Genomic DNA, 16,621 nt, shown 5'->3' with positions numbered 1-16,621 from the left:
CCAAAAGCTTGTGGTTTTTATGAGTCTGGGGTTTCCCCCTTATATTCGACCGAAGAGTTTTGTTACGTCTTTGAAAATGTAATTTTACCAAGCCAACAAAAACAGCAACCTACAGAAATGTGACGACAGCGCCATTGATAAAAGCCCGCCCAGTCACAACAACTTTCGGCAACTTTTGTTCTTTTTTCCGTTAAAAAAATTATTGTCCAAGTTGCACTAGTCCCGACGACAATTATTATTAAAAATGTGGGAGTTCGGACACTTTCTATATAAAACATTTTGTTAACAATACTCAAAAGTCTCAGAACGGGATTATTATTTTAAAGACGGGGTACGGACATCCTTACAATTTAAATGTAAGTATTTCCCAACTGCAAATGTTCCACAACGCCCAAGTATTTTTAAAAAGATGGGATTTCCGACATTCTCTGTTTAAAACATGAGCAAAGTACATTTACACTCCAACGGTCTCCAAGTCTCTGACCCAACAGTCTCTGAACGGGAACATCATGTAAAAGACGGAGTATATGGGCGGTCTTTTTTCCACTTAAACAAAATTGTTGTCCAACTGCTAATGTCCCTCAACGACAATTAATATTAACAATAAGATGGACAAAAGTTCGGACATTCTCTGCATAAAACATTTTAACAATACTCCAAAGTCTGAAGACGGGATAATTATTAAAAAGATGGACTGCTGGAACCGTCGCCAGACCACAAAGGATTTTCTGACAGTGCTTTGTTTGGTCGGCACAAGTCAGTTGTGCTTTGTGTGGTCGACAGAAGACTTTATGGACCATGTTTACACAATAACTACACTCAGATCCGTCCGCAGACGGGCACCGCTGAAGAATTCTCTTCAGGTCATTATTTACGCATGAATGCTCCTCGTTAGCCCTCGTTCAACATGGTAAATGGGGTACTCCCCCAACCCACTCGCTCCCGCTCCCGCTCGAACTCACACGTTATCGCTCGAACTCGCTCGTACATGTAATCGCTCAATATTGTAACGAGTTTTGCCGAGTGACTTGCGGGTACCCATTCCCCGTTTTGATAACTACCTTTAATCATAACTGTAAATGTGAAATAAGAACAGAAATCTGGAAAAGAAAGGAAGTTTTGTAGTTGCTGTTCACGGTTCAAGTCAAGAGAGGGCGCTGTAACCGGGCACTATTTTCAAAGACTAGTGCGTGCTCGGGAACAAGTTCTCGCAAAAATTGAGTTAGTCAAAAGTTTGTTAAAAATGTTTTTTTGTGCAAAAATGTGTGATTTGAGTCAGTTAGCTCAGTTCATGGTACGACCGACGATTTGTAGGCTTTGTTTTTCTTAGAGTATTTGTGTGAGCCATCAGCATGATTATTTACAAAAATGTATGTGATTATTTTATGTAATAGAATATATTAGTTTGGAGTGGAAGTGAAGTGAGTAACAGATCATACCATAAGGATTAGTCTGAAAAGGGTCAATGTAATCAGCATTTAATTAATACAAACCTTTTGCAAAGTATTTTCAAGGTCCTGCATTGACATCTTCTTAAACTCTGACAACTCATGGGTTCCCATAGGCCTCCCTTTAATGTTACAGTCAAGGTGATCGATAACTGACATGTGACGAACAGTAGCCTTACTGTATGTCATTGTATAATTGGTGTTAATCTCTTTTACAGGTCGAATAAGGGAGAATGGAGCTTGACTAGTCCAAGGGTTGTAGCTGTTTGCATCATCTTGAGCGGCTTCTGACTTCCTGATGAGAAAATATAATCTCAAGATTAAAACAAACAATGGAAATAAATAATGAACATCTCTGACAGGGCTGATATAAACTCTTAGCATCCACGACTATAGCGCACTCGATGTATCAGGATTACAGGGCCCAAGTTGAAACTTTGACTGTGCTTCATTTGACATGCAAGTTCTGTGTAATATCTGGTGTTCAAAAATTCACTTACATGTATTGATAGTATCAACAACTCAATGTTTTTTACATTTCAGAGATGCAACCAGGTGTTGAAATAAAACCCTGAAAAATATTGTGGTGATCTTTTGGAAACTTAAAAAAAAACGTTTGTTTCATAAATTAAAAAAATGCGAGTTAAAAAAATCGTTCACACAACCACGCTTGAGATCAAAAGTTGTGCCTTCCATCACGGCATTTTGGCTTCGCGCGATCACCCTGCAAAATAACAGGTTTGAAACACCCAAAATACAATAGAACCCCACCCAACAGAAGTGTGGGTGGGTCTACGAGCGAATACTTACCTGTAGAGCGAATACTACAATTGCATGTTCCCTATGCCGGCAGGCAAATAGCTAAGAGTTTTACATACAATAGCGCCCTCAAGAGTCCTATCCCCGACGCCCTGTGACATGCGCACCACGTCGGCGTCCTCTTTTTCGTCAAGCGTTAAACGCCTAAGTTCTCAAGAGTTCGTATAGTAGGGAAGGAGGGAGGGTGCTCTACAGGTAAGTATTCGCTCGTAGACCCACCCACACTTCTGTGGGGTGGGGGTCTACTTCACTCTACTTACCTGTAGAGCGGATACTACAATTGCATAGACTCGCACCGAGTAGGCGGTGGGTATACGCAAACTATCGTATGTCTACAGGGGCGTAGCACACGGGGCGCGCCTAAGAACCCCAAAATGGGGGGCCCAGAGTTCACCCGCAGGCAAGCGGGAGCCATAGGGCCCGAAGGCGGGCCACGCAGAAGAGGACCGCATTATAATCAATGGGTCAGCCGAGACGCGTGGAACCGCGAAGCGACGCGCGCGGCCCTGGGGGCCCGCGAATCGTGCGCAAGAAAATCGGGCGATATCGCCATTATGGGATAAAAAACATAATAGGTACATGTACACCTCGTTATATTTCAAATACACATAGGAATATATATAATATTACATGTATATAAGAGGAAAGTGGACTCACCAGTTAGCGTTTCTGGGAAACTTAACTTGCCGTCTCCAGCACTTCTCTTCCCGTTCTGCCGTCTGCCTGAAGGAATTCCTTCAGGTAGAGTTCCTTCAGGTAGAGTTCGGAGAACCTGTTAGGGCACTTCCAGCAGGCCGCCTTGGTTATATCAGTTAAAAGAACACTTTTAAAGAAAGCCCAAGAGGCGGCTACCCCCCTTACATCATGTGCCTGAATTGGATCTTCAATCGCCGGCCAGCCGCCTGGCACGGAACGGATGGCGATCCAGCGGGAAATGGTACACTGCGACGCCGGCCGAAAAGGCGGTGTTGCTGTGATAAAAAGCTTCTGATGATCCATACGAAGTGACCTTGTATGGTTCATGTAACACTTGAGTGCCCGAACGGGGCACCACAGTTTATCCTTCGCCTCTGATGAAAAGGACTTGATGTCCGCGACAAAAATGTCCGGGGCGTAAAGGAGCTGGACTGGTTTTTGCTCAGGAAGCCGGTCGTGGGGACCAGGCCGACGCCGCCTGGTTCCCATCGGATGTGTCCTGCCTTCACCGATAGGGCGTGTAGCTCACTGCGCCGTCGGGAAGTAGCGACAGCCAGGAGGAATGCCACTTTGATGGAAAGCTGCAACAGTGTTGAGCAGTCCATCGGTTCGTAGGGAGGCTCTGTCAAAGTCGATACGACACAAAATAGGTCCCAGGCCGGGACAAGTTTGCGTACTGGGGGATGGGTAAAAAACATCCCCTTGATCAGTTGGCTGATGGCCCCGTTATCCGAGCCGGAAGAACCGTCCGGGAACCCGGGTAGGATTGCGGCGATGGCTGACCGGTAATTCCTTACGGTGCCCGTCATGAGGCAGCTGTCCAGAAGATATATCAGGAAATCTCCCGCCTCCCCTACAGGCGTATTGGGAGGATGGAGGGATTCCCGACTACACCATTTAAAGAAATGGCGTAGTCGGCTGTTGTATACCTTCCTGGTGGATTATCCCGAGCTGGGCTGGTACAGGAGATCCGCTCGCCCCGTTAGGATCACCAGGCGGTGGACCCAGGAGCCTGACGAGTCGTGGAAACCACGGTTATCGGGGCCAGAACGGGGCTATGAGAAGGACCCGGCAGTCCTCCTGCTCGATCTGTCAGTACCCAAGAGACGAGCGAGATGGGCAGGAACGCATAGGCCGTCCCATTGCACTGACAGAGCGTTGATCTTCCACGCATAGGGGTCTGGGCCCCTTGCGCAGTAGATTGGCAGCTGGTTTTTCGCATGGGAGGCAAACAGGTCCACGTGCGGCCGGTCGATCAGGTGAAAGAGCGATTGGGCCACCTGTGGGAGCAGCGACCACTCCGTGGGGGCGATCCAAACCCCCTGAGAACGTCGGCTGTGACATTCTCTAAGCTTGGGATGTGGACTGCTGACTGTGCCATAACTCACTGCGTGCACCAGTGGATGAGGTCCGAAGCCAGTGCACACAGGCGTCCAGGACATTTCCAGGACGTTGATGTGCGACGATTGGTGTTCGGAATCCCACACGCCTGTGATCTGTCGCGGGTGGAGGGTTGCCCCCCAGCCGAGGAGCGACGTGTCGGTCGTGACTGTCACCGACGGACGGAGCGGGCGGAAAACGCGGCCCTGCGAAATGTTCGCCTCGACTAGCCACCAGCGAAGATGGGGGATTAGCCAGGGTGTGGTTGGCACCGGGTGGTGGGTTGGGTGCCGGATGGGCAGGTGAAGCTGAATAGGTGAAGCTGAATAGGTCTCATTCTCAGCCTGCAAAAATCCACCAAGTCCACCATACTGGCCATGAGGCCTAACAGCCTCAGCCAGGCCAGGGCCAGCCTCCTTCTTGGGAGTCAAGAAGAAGGTTGACATGAAACCCGTCCGAGTCCCCAAACGGGGGACAATACGCACCGCCCCCTGTAGGAGGAGGGCGTCTATCTTCCCCTCGAGGGAGCGACGCTTTGCTAAGTCGGCTGGTACGGGTGTTGGCCGACTGAGCATGTCCGACGGGGTAAACTCGAGCGCGTAACCGCTGCCGAATGTTTCGAGGACCCACAGGTCGGAGGTCACTTGACCCCAGGACACCAAGAAGTTCCGGAGGCGGCCCCCCACGGGTCCGTCGGTGGGAGGCCGCTCGGAGTTTGTTAAGTCACTTGCGCCATGCCCCGGTATATCGGGGGGCGGGCGCTCGGAACCCACGACGCGACTGGGTGCGTGGTTGGCCAGGTTGGGTTTGTGGATAACATGAGCCAGCCGTGTTATCGGTGCGGCCACGAAAACTGCCACGGGCCGTCTTTTGTGGCCGGCGATGGGGGATGACGAAGGATGCTTGCTTCCTTGCCTTATTACTCTTGGCCTTAGGCGGGGCGTTAGGCTTTTTCAGATTAATTTTGTCCGTGGCTTTGAGGCTTTTCGCCTCAGCCTCCATGGACGTCTGAAACTGGCCGGCAAATAAGTCACCCCGGTGAGCGGGAGATCGTCAAGGCGTTTACGGGCCCCGGCTAGCCGTGTGTGGGAGTCCCCGTTGGCCCGGCGCAAGCCACCCATGGCCGTGCTGACTATGGGGTACCGGTTCGGTAGCCAAATCAGATGGGCCTTGTCCAGCACCCTCGCGTCAGCCCGTAATTGGGGCCCCAGAGGGGCAGTTCCCCGTTGCCAATCTCCCCGGCGGCCGACAGCGCCCCAAGCCCAATAGCATAGGGAATCCACAGGGTCGGTGCGGGCCGGGTATTCTGAGCCGTGAGGAGGGGGGAGACCCTGAGAAGTGCTGGGAGAGGGGGCGGTGCGCTCCGGAACGGAGCCATCTTTTGCCCTGCCTCTCTTGGTTGCTGCCCTGGCCCCGGTTTTCTTGGCCTTGCCGGGGCAGCGACCTTCGACTGGGCCGACCCACGCACACTGACCGAGGAGAGGGAGCGGGAAGCAACCCCTCTTTGATCGATGGGTACTCCGGCCGACGCAGCCGACAGAGGCTGCGTGGGCCGGCTGGCGGAAGACTGCAAGATGAGCGACACGAGTGTCACCAGCGCAGCCCTCCGAGAGCGCCGACTGTCCAGGGGAAACGGACGTAACCCCAGTACTGACAGCCGAAGCCCTCCCCAGTTTCTTTACACTACTCATAAATATTTATCAATGAAATCAAACTATAGTTTATTTCTCAAACTCACTACAACAATAACTATAACTCTACAATCTTTTAGTCTTATAATAGCACTCTTACCAAGGATAAGGCGTCTCTATTTTAACATAGAAAACGTTGAACTGTAGGAACAGATTTAACACAACCTCACCCACTCGCGGCTAAGAGAAAAGAGGACAACTCATGGGGCGTTGTGGGTAGGACGCCGGAGGGCGCTATCGTGTGTGAAAGTCTTAGCATTATTGCCTCGCGGCATAGGGAATATGCAAATTAGTAATTCAACTCTACCGGTAAGTAGAATGAAGTAGACTCTGATATTTTTCAATCAGATTTATATATATTAGATTTTTGGGGTTAAAATCTGAAAAGTTGCATCTGTGCACATTTGTTTGTAATAATAATAATAATAATAATATAAAAGTCTTATATTGACCCCTTGCACGCGTATCACACGCGGTGACCAATGTCACGCTCACCATGTTGGTGGGCAGTTTACGTGTATAATCGCCGCGTTGCCTAAAATGCACACTTTACTGCATAACGCGCAGCATCGAGTTATATATAAAAACGCACAGTGAAATTGCCCACCAGTATGGCGCATTCAAGATTTTTCTGCTGATGACGTCAGGTGAAATGGGTCAATAGCGCACGTATCTACCAAACAAGGTACTCAAGGCGCTGAGTGAAAAATAAAAATGTTTGAATATTCACAAAAAGAGGGAAGAACAATCTTGTATCGTTGTGATTGTTCGATGTCCTCACACACTACATGTCTAGGTAAATGCATGCCATTATTTGTTGTAACAATTTTGTTCTTAAACGTAAGGTGTAACGATGGTGTACATTTTTGTACCCTAACTGTTTACTACTGCTTTGTGCAACAATGTAGGTATCATTGGGAATATTTACAGAGTGAATTTTAAAAACACACTTATAGTTAACCTTTTCTTCTTTTCCTTACTCAATAAAAAGTACTATACAGAATATGTGATGATCTAATTATGAGGTTAGTGTCAAGTGCATGAGCTTTGCACATGGTAAAGAAAGAGTATTAAATACAAACGAAGGAAAGTTTGGGAACTGACTACCATATTGCTTGAATTGTTAGTTTTAAAAAAATTCTCCCAAAATCCGCAGGGATTTTCTATTCTATTTAAGAAAATACTCACCTCCGATACCTACATGTACATGTACAAATGCATTTACAGTGCGCAAGCGCACGCGACTCCGCTGAACAAAAACAAAGCACCCCTCCTTGCACTGCAGGTCACGCGTGTAAACACAAATAACGCCCTTCTTTTACCTGAGCCTTTTCTGTGTAAAGTACCTGAACCCTTTTTAAACCTTATGGGAGGGAAGGTATCGATTAAAACCAAATCCATCCGATATCGAAATCGTGTGCAAATTAATATCGCGATATTCGATAATATCGTGATATCGCCCAAGCTTACTCGAGGCTTGCAGAGAGGATCTACATGTACCCATAGCCAGCGGAGATGCCATTCGCATCTGTGGTGGATGAGATTGAACCTGGGTGGATATTCATGCCGTTCGCATCTGTGGCAGCCTTCGATGAACCTGAGACGCTATTTCGCACTGTCAGCGGTTCGCCTGGCAGAGTTGATCCTGGCCGGTTTTCATATGCTCTACTTGGAGAACTGGGCGCTGACCCAAGTTGGGCTTGCAGAGAGGGTCTACCCATAGCCAGCTGAGATGCGATTCGCATCTGTGGTGGCCTTCAGGAAATGTGTTGAATGGGTATGGCCAAGGAGATGCCTTTTGCATCTGTGGTGGCCTATGATGAACCTGAGACGCTTTTCGCGCCGTTAACGGTTCGCCTGGCAGAGCTGATGCTGGCTGGTTTTCATATGCTCTACTTGGACGACCAGGTATTGACCCCAGTTTGGCTTGAGAAGGTCTACCCATAGCCGGGAGATGTTATTCACATGTGGTGGCTGAGATTGAACCTGGGCGGAAATTCAAAGCCGTAAACGAATCTTCCTGAGCTGGTAGAATGGGTATGGCCTAGGAGATGCATGTCGCACCTGTGGCGGCCTTTGTGGAACCTGAGACGCTTTGCGCTGTTAGTGGTTCGCCTGGCAGAGCTGACGCTTGATGGTTTTCATATGCTCTACTTGGAGGACCAGGCATAGACCCAAGTGACTGAGTAGCAGTAGGCTGTTGTAGTTTATGTTACGCTCATAGCTTCAACAATCCACATAGCAGAAGTAGTTGCAGAGGCTGCATGGTATGGCAGAACTGTTGTGATGAACAGCTGCATTGCGTCACCCCACAGCCCTTTCGTCCGATCAATATAAAACTTTAGAATGTGGACAGGGTAGCTTGTCATCCTAGATGCTTGAAAAGCGTGTAAATCTTGGACAAAGATATCTGGGTTTGAAAAATTTGACGACTGGTTCTTAGCCAAGAAGCCAAAGTGTGGAATTAGTTGAACGCCCCCTGGTTCCCAGCGCAAGTGGCCTGGTTTTTTAAGAACAGAGCGTGAAATTTGAGAGTGAGAGTCACTCTCGCAGTCTACGGAGTGACAATAATTTCTCCCGGTTAAGAACAAGAACTTCACATTTTAAAAATAGTCCCGTTCCTTATTTTGTTAATTTACTTAATAGGTAGTACTTTCATTTGTGTGTGTTTTGATGGTGGTTTGTTCACGTATCTTTGTAAATTTTAATATAGCCTCCAATGGCGATATATTTTTTATATAAACTTGCTGTTTATTTTTATATGTACATTTTTTTTGTATGCAAACTTTTTTGTATGTATTGTAATTTTTACTGTAATTTGGCCGTTGGCCACGAATGTAAAAAGAAATAAACTATCTATCTATCTATCTATCTACTTCTAGGACGGGCCATGGAGGCAGCTAGCAGAAAGATTGGTTTGACTGTCAGCAAATGAAGGAACAGGATCCAGCTGGTTCAGAAGGAGACTTTGACCACTGAGAAGTACGCTGCAGAGGTCCCACGAAGGAGTTAGCCTTTTGGTGCGTGGTCTGTCATCGAACATGCCCTCCAAAAGGTGTGAAATGGAAGTGCTGTTTATAAAGGTTTGAGTTATAGCCAAGCCTTCCGAGTAAGACACCAATGACAGATCTGTGGTCAGGAATGGTTGTAATTTGAAGGTCTGAGCGAAACAGGTGAAGAAGAAAAATCCCCATCCCCTGTTATATCAATCAATCAATCAATCGTTAAATTTAAAAGGCGCTAATCCAACAGTCATTGCTCGAAGCGCCGAACAGTAAGCTTTTTGAAAAAGGATGAGATTTTATAGATGCAGAAGGGGGCTGAATACCTTCTAGCTGCACCATTTGATGCAATGTTGCAAGGTCCCTTGCAGCTCTGTTGTTTGATCCGTTGTAGTACTCAAGGTAGCAGGGAAAATGAGAAAAAGATGGACCCCAGGAGGACTGTCCAATCGAGCTCAGGGATGAGCGTGTCGTTTACAAAGCGTTGGAAGCTTGTGATTGAGATGGGATGCAAACCGGTCTATGTGAGGCGTGTCCATATTATTGAAAACTTGTAGGAACTTCCTGTGGAGTTGTCTGTCTTTATAAGGACTATACGATATATGATGAAGAGCCCCTAGAGTAGATGTGAAGTAGCTTTTCTGTAGGTGACCAAGTTCCCACCACTGAAAAATTCGTCCAGGTTGGCCCCACAACACGACAGTGAGGCATCTGTATTTAGAGTCACTGATGGAGTGGGTGGCGGTGATGTTGAAACCACAGGGAAGATTCTAATAAAGAATGTACCATTTGAGATGGGATTGGATGAGAGAGTTGACCGGAACTGGTTTGGTTAAAGTGTAAAAGAAAAATCAGATGAAGCTGAAGATGGCGCATGAGCATTCTGCACCACTGTACTGGGTCTTGAAGACTGGCTATAAATCCAAAAAAGACAAAGTCAGACCCTGGCTGGGAGAATTGACGGAGTAAGGAATATTTGAATATTTGAACCAATTCCGCTCTGGTGAGGCCACATTCCACAGTGGGGGTTGGGGGTTGGGGGGTTGGGGGTGGGAGGGGTGTTGAGGGATGCCCCTAGAAATGTTGGGCTTTGAGATGGAACTAGAGAAGACCTCCCTATGTTGATAATGAGCCTTACATGTAGGTTCGTTGAAGAGCTTTGACAAGTGTCCAAATAAAGGATCAGCCAGTCGTCCGGGTACCTAGAAAAGTGACTCTGGTAAAGACCTTTGGAGGCATCAGGACTGGTAGGTCTTGTGTGGGTAATGGACTGGAGGTATCTCCGGTGACATGTATGACTCTTAAGGACAGCTCATAGCGTTTCCATCAGGAAATGCTTGGTTTGAATAAGGCACTGAGGGGCCGAAGGTTGATGATCGGTCGCCACTGGTTGAAAAATCTTGGGAGCCAGAAGGAAGGAGATGAAGCCCGATCTAGTATTCAGGAAGAGAAACTTCAATTCAATTCAATTCAATTGTTTATTGTCACACATATAAATACATATACAGTGAAATTCACTTCGGCTTGCGAGTCTTAAAATATTAACAATCAAAAATTACAAAAAATACAGAAAACCCTAAAACCACATAGGCATACAATAACGAACAAATAAACAGTATGCGCACAATTTGCAGAGAGACAATAACAGTAACAAAATTGCAAACCCCCAAAACAAATTAAAAAGTATTAATCATTAAGTAACCTTATTGCACTGGGATAAAAACTATTGCGAGTACGGTTGGAGTCGACTCTGATCGCTCTATATCGCTTACCTGATCTCATTAATTCAAACAAACTGTTCGCAGGGTGAAATTCATCCGAAATAATAGATCTAGATTTCTTCAGAACCCGAGCAGTATAAAGTTTATCCAAAGCAGGAAGCTCACGACCAATGATAAAGCTAGCAGTACCGACTACACGATTGAGGCGTTTTCGGTCATCTGCCGTGGTGTTGCCATTCCAGACAGTGATCGAGAGTGTCAAAATACTCTCAACAACTGCCCGATAAAACTTTACCAGCAAATCTTGGCTGACACGAAAACTCCTCAATCTTCTAAGAAAGAACAACCGTTGCTGGGCCTTCCTAACAATGGAATCAACATGAGTCACCCACTTAAGATCGTTTGATATGTGCACTCCTAGAAATTTAAAAGAGTCGACAATTTCCACTTCGGATCCATTAATATTTAGCGGCTCAACTTTGTCTGGATTTCTTCTGAAGTCTACAATAATTTCCTTAGTCTTTTGAACATTTAATTCTAAGTTATTGTCGTGACACCATTGAACTAAATGATTAACTTCATCACGATACATGGAATCGTCCTTAAAAATTAGTCCACCTAATGTAGTGTCGTCAGCATATTTTACCATAAAATTATTAACAGAGTTTACTTCACAATCATGCGTAAACAATGAGTACAGCATTGGAGATAAAATACATCCTTGTGGCGCTCCTGTACTTAGGACAAGTGACTTAGAGAAACATTGACCAATTCTAACCTTCTGTGAGCGATCCAATAAAAAATCTAAAATCCAACGACACAAAGAATGGTTAAAATTCAAAGTTATAAGTTTATCATACAATTTAAAAGGAGATATGGTGTTAAACGCCGAACTATAATCCACAAATAAAATCCTGCAATAGTTAGGGACGTTCTTATCGAGGAACTGAGATGCTCTGAATAAAGACCATGATACTGCATCGTCAACTGACCTGTTAGCCTTGTACGCAAACTGGAAAGGGTCTAATTTAGGCGGCAGCTGAGATTGGATGAAGTTGCTAATTAAAGTTTCAAGGCATTTCATAACAATTGAAGTTAGAGCTACAGGGCGGTAGTCATTAAGGCAAGTAACTGGTGAACGTTTTGGCACAGGAATGATGGTCGATTTTTTAAAAACATTTGGAACATGGCAAGTTTTCAAAGACCAATTGAATAATTTACATAAAATATTGCATAAAAAGTCATTACAAGATGTGAGAAGTCGTGGGGTGATGCCGTCTGGTCCAGGTGCCTTGTTGAGTTTTAGCTGACGTAGGACACGACAAGTGTCTGTGAGTGTTATTTCAAATGGGGGAGGTAGTGTTTCACTCATATCCGGTAAACGGTCTTTTGGACGATCAAAGCGTGTAAAAAAGTCATTCAGTTGATCCGGAAGTGTTGTATCGTCCTGGGGTGCTTGTTTTGGCTTTGGTTTGTAGCCTGTAATTTTATGGAAACCTTTCCACAGTTCCCTTGAATTAGTCGCAGAGATGTCATCTTCGAGTTTATTGCGAAACCTTAGTTTTGCATTCCGGATTGCCTTTTGAACGGCGTATTTGGCTTTTTTGATGGCTGGAGCATTGCCGGATCTAAATGCTTGCTCCTTAGCAAGAAGTTCGGTATGAACGGACCGGTCAAACCAGGGTTTGCATATACATTTTTTTATTTTTTTATTTATAAGAATCTGTTGCGATTGAAGTCACAACGTCTCGCAACCGACCACCCACTGGTCCCGGAGCCAGTGAGACGTGAGGTAAGCAGTTATGTGGAGTCATTGTCTCCTGGGTCCTTGAGACCACTGCGTCTTGAAGGAGTGGGTTGTGCTAGAGGGTGTTGCCTTAGCCGCAGAGGATTGGGAACGATAACTTGGTTTGGCTGCTGAGCGAGAACAGTTAGCCCTTGGTCAACGAAAATTGGACTGGTAGGGGCGATGAAAAGGCCCTTCATACTTTTCCTGCCCTTGTCGTTGGTGCATGGGGCAGTGAAGAAGAAGATTTATTTGAGGGTCGACGCAGGTTGATCTACCCGTCAATCTTTAGAAGCTTGGCCTCTTGAAGCATACATGTAGTATCATCAAATTTATTTGCGAAGAGATCACTCCCGAGCAAAAGTAATTTTTCTATCTGTTCTCTACTCGAGCACTGTGAGGGCCAGTAGAGCTGATCGAGGATGAGCGACCTACGCAGGGAAGTAGACATAGCCAAACTGGTAGTAATTGACTGTAAACCTGAACCGAAGCAGTCATCAAGAAAACTAAGCATGACTGGCAGGAGCTCTGGATCCACTGTCGCAGGGTCCTTTGAAGCCCGAGCGAGAGTATCCGACAATAATATAGACATGTTGGAAACCTTGGCTCCATAGCTCAAATGACGGTCTAGCTTCTCGAGAGAACTGTTGAGGTCTCTAGTGCGTTAATCTGGGAAGATATTTTTTCGGGTAGGCTTATCAGACCGAAGCTTATCTTCAACTTTAGATGAAATTGTTGGCACGTGAATTTTTTTTCAGTATCTTCAGTATTCCTATTGAAGAGACTTGATTCACAAGGAATTCTCACATGCTTTTTCTTTTGAAAGATTGAGAAAGCCTCTTCAATATTCTTAGAGCAGAAGCTGTCTACAGGAATAGTAAACTTTGGTGGAGGAGTGAGTTGGGCAGAACCCTTGCAAAGAGACAAGCGGGGAGTCTCTTTGGGAGAAGGAGAAGGAAACTGTAAAATATTACTCACTTCAGAGATGACAACTTTCCCTCTGTGGAACATGGAAGTAGTTCCAGGCTCCATCAAATCAAAATCTGGCCCAACGGAGCTCCTTGGGGAGTAGTGACCAGAAAAATGACGTCTTGGTGAACAAAGACCGCCGCCGGTGAACCATAGTGAGGTATAATCGGTGAGCGGGACCGAGAACGGGACCCTCTAGAACGGGAGCGGCGAAACTCGGAGCAATCCCCGATGCCGCCAAGGAAGTGACGCAGAGAAAAATCCGCGCTACGTGGTGGTGGGCGAACGTCCAAGTGAGAAAAACCTTCAGAATCCAGTGGCTGTTCCTGCGGGAAGTAGCCGGCAAAACTACCAATGGGCGCCGAAAAGGTATTATTAGGTGTTGACTGAAATCTGCGAGGATCGCCAGGGAAGAAAGACCATTTTGAGGCCTGGAAGTTGGCGGTGCAGGGTGAAGGAAATGCCCGGAACTCTTTTGCCGGAACCTGGTGTAGATGGGACTGTCCGGCAGAGGCGGGGAACAGGCGATCAAAAACATGACTGGAGGATGACAAATCTTCCGAAGCACCACAATTCATAGTGACAAATTGACATCCAGCGGGGGAGTTGGTGAAAACATCGTATGGTTAGAAGAAGATGTTGTGTCTTGGAGAATCTTCGACAAAACCTGGAAACTTTCCCGTTTGGTACATGTAGGTGACTTGCGTTCCAGACTATCCTGCCAGGCCGTAAAATATCTCCAATTCGCAGTAGACCAGCCGGAGCAGACCCGCACGGTTTTTCTTGCGAACAGACGCGACATCTCTGACATGTTGCGAGGATGTCGAACTCTAAGGTCGAGGGGAGACCACCGCAGGATCTACATCTCAATTTTCTGATAGGTTTCTTCTCTCCTTTCGTCGATTCTGACATCGTAACAGAGTTGTCCGGAAACTGGACCGCTTGCCTATATAGTGTGTAACGCTACGTTGTTTTCAGAGAGCTTGGGAAAAAAAACGACTTGACACTATGGGCGCTGTAAAAAGAAGGGCATTATTTGTGTGTACACACGGGACCTGCAGTGCAAGGAGGGGTGCTTTGTTTTTGTTCAGCGAAGTCACTTGTGCTTGCGCATTGTAAATGCATTTGTAGGTATTGGAGGTGAGCTATTTTCTGTAATAGAATACAGGCTTAAACTTGATGGGAAAACATTTTAACTGTTTCTAAACCATAAATAATTTAAGGTGTTAGGTGCATTACAATGCATACTTACTGTTTGGTGATTGAGTCATTAGGTATGGTCCAAAGTGATGCGACTGTTTTTGGCAGCGACTCATTTCTCTCCCATGGATTCTTGCTTTTACCACTGCTAAAGCCACTGAGTTTATACAAAATTTCTTGCTTTCGTTCACACAATTCTCCCAGAGATATATCCTATAAGCAAATCAAGAAATAATAATAAAACAAATTAATTCTATCAAGTTTGGCATAAACAAACCTCAAATTCAATTTTGCCATGTTGTTTCCAAGTTTTAAAGGAACACATTGCCTTGGATCGGACGAGTTGGTCATTGAAAAGTGTTTTAAAAAACCTTTTGTTATGAAATGTATATGGTTAGATAGATAATTCAAAAGTAAAATATAATGATCCACACAAATTTGCTTCGAAATTGCACGGACGGCCATTTAGGGGAGTCAAAAATTTGCCTCCCATAAATGGCCGACCGTGTTAGTCGACGAGGTAAAAGGAAAACCACGCAATTTCAAGAAATATTTGTGTAGATCATTGTATTCTACTTTTACAACATCTTTCTAACCATATACATTTGATATCAAACGGTTACAAGAGCTTTTTATAAACCAACTCGCCAGATCCAAGGCAACGTGTTCCTTTAACAAACCTATGATGGGGACATAATAAACCGATTAATGTAGGAAGATGTATATTTATCCACTGGGAGATGACAACTTTTACAAACACATAATCCTGTTTATACACCCCAAACATTTTTTAGGGATATGATAAAAATGAAGGGGTGACATTTATGCAGATAGACATAGTATGCACATGTATGCTCTTAGTGTGCTATGCTTTGTTTCCCTAACACAAATAGGGTACTTTTATGTATGGAGCTCATTTTAGAAATCTCCCTTTTTCTGGGTTCTATAGACCATCTATATGCACATGATATCAATTATAAAAAAACGTTTTGCACCGCGCAAATAAATCTGTGCGTTTCGTCATCCTTTTACATGTACCTTTAACATGGCAGCTGGATGAAGTCAGTGCATAAGGTCCATTTTGTAATAATAATAATAAAATTAAAAAAACAGTACTCCTTTCTGAGAAAGGTTTGTGCAGGTTGTGTAATGAAGGACGGGTGTAAGATCACCCAACTGCCTTTTTTTACAATTCAAAATTCGAAGTTGCTTGCAAAGAATGAGGCAGAGATCATTTCTTTGGTGCAGACCATCAGGATTTTCAGCAAAGACATCGGCATGCAATTTTTTCTGGAGAAAGGTGCTTGAACATTGAATGACAATAAAGAGGTGAAAGAGGTAAATCCAATGGTGTACATGTAGCTCTGTCAGGAAGCACAGTTAAGGGCTTTGGGTGAGGAGAGTTTTCGGTTTACTTGAACAGGACCAAGTAATGGAATTGATTAAGGCATGGAGAACTGAAGTAGAAAACCAAGGGCTTGATAACTGCAGCTCAAGACAAATGTAATGAAGTCAAGTGTAGAATGTTTAAAAAGGTAGAGGAGACTGTATTTCATACATGTATTGTCACTGGGATCTATGCAAAAAAAAATAGTTTCCAAGTGCTTGCAAAATCTTTGACCATGAAACAGTCATGTTCCAGAGAAAGTCGTAGAGACTGACCAAGTCAAGATCCTCTCGGACTTTAACATTCAGACTGATCATGTTATAGAACAAAGGCTTATGGATGGTGTAGTCTTAGATAGGGCAAAGAAGATGTGTCATGGTTGACATAGTAATGCAATGTAAAATAAGAACAGCTTCAAAGGAGACAAAAAGATCCAACAGTAAGGCACCATGGATAAATTATGTCGCGGGAACGACCGCGTCGCGACGCGTTCCTTCGCGTGACAACTTGAACAAAAGAAAA

At 45.2% G+C, this 16,621-nt stretch overlaps 1 protein-coding gene across 5 annotated transcripts in view; it reads right to left on the bottom strand.

Moving 5' to 3' along the window:
* LOC139947836 (uncharacterized) overlaps positions 1 to 16,621 on the bottom strand; it is a 178,409-nt gene that overhangs the window by 69,305 nt on the left and 92,483 nt on the right. For all 5 annotated transcript variants that reach the window (XM_071945629.1, XM_071945631.1, XM_071945628.1 and 2 more), the window contains exons 12-13: positions 14,765 to 14,925; positions 1,494 to 1,743 (exon numbers count right to left, since the gene is read on the bottom strand). In XM_071945629.1, coding sequence (XP_071801730.1) covers positions 1,494 to 1,743; positions 14,765 to 14,925 — 411 coding nt within the window. The remainder of the gene's footprint in view (positions 1 to 1,493; positions 1,744 to 14,764; positions 14,926 to 16,621) is intronic.

Source organism: Asterias amurensis, chromosome 15 (assembly GCF_032118995.1).
Source record: "Asterias amurensis chromosome 15, ASM3211899v1".
Taxonomy (NCBI): Eukaryota; Metazoa; Echinodermata; class Asteroidea; order Forcipulatida; family Asteriidae; genus Asterias; species Asterias amurensis.
This window is presented reverse-complemented; position numbering and strand designations above follow the sequence as displayed.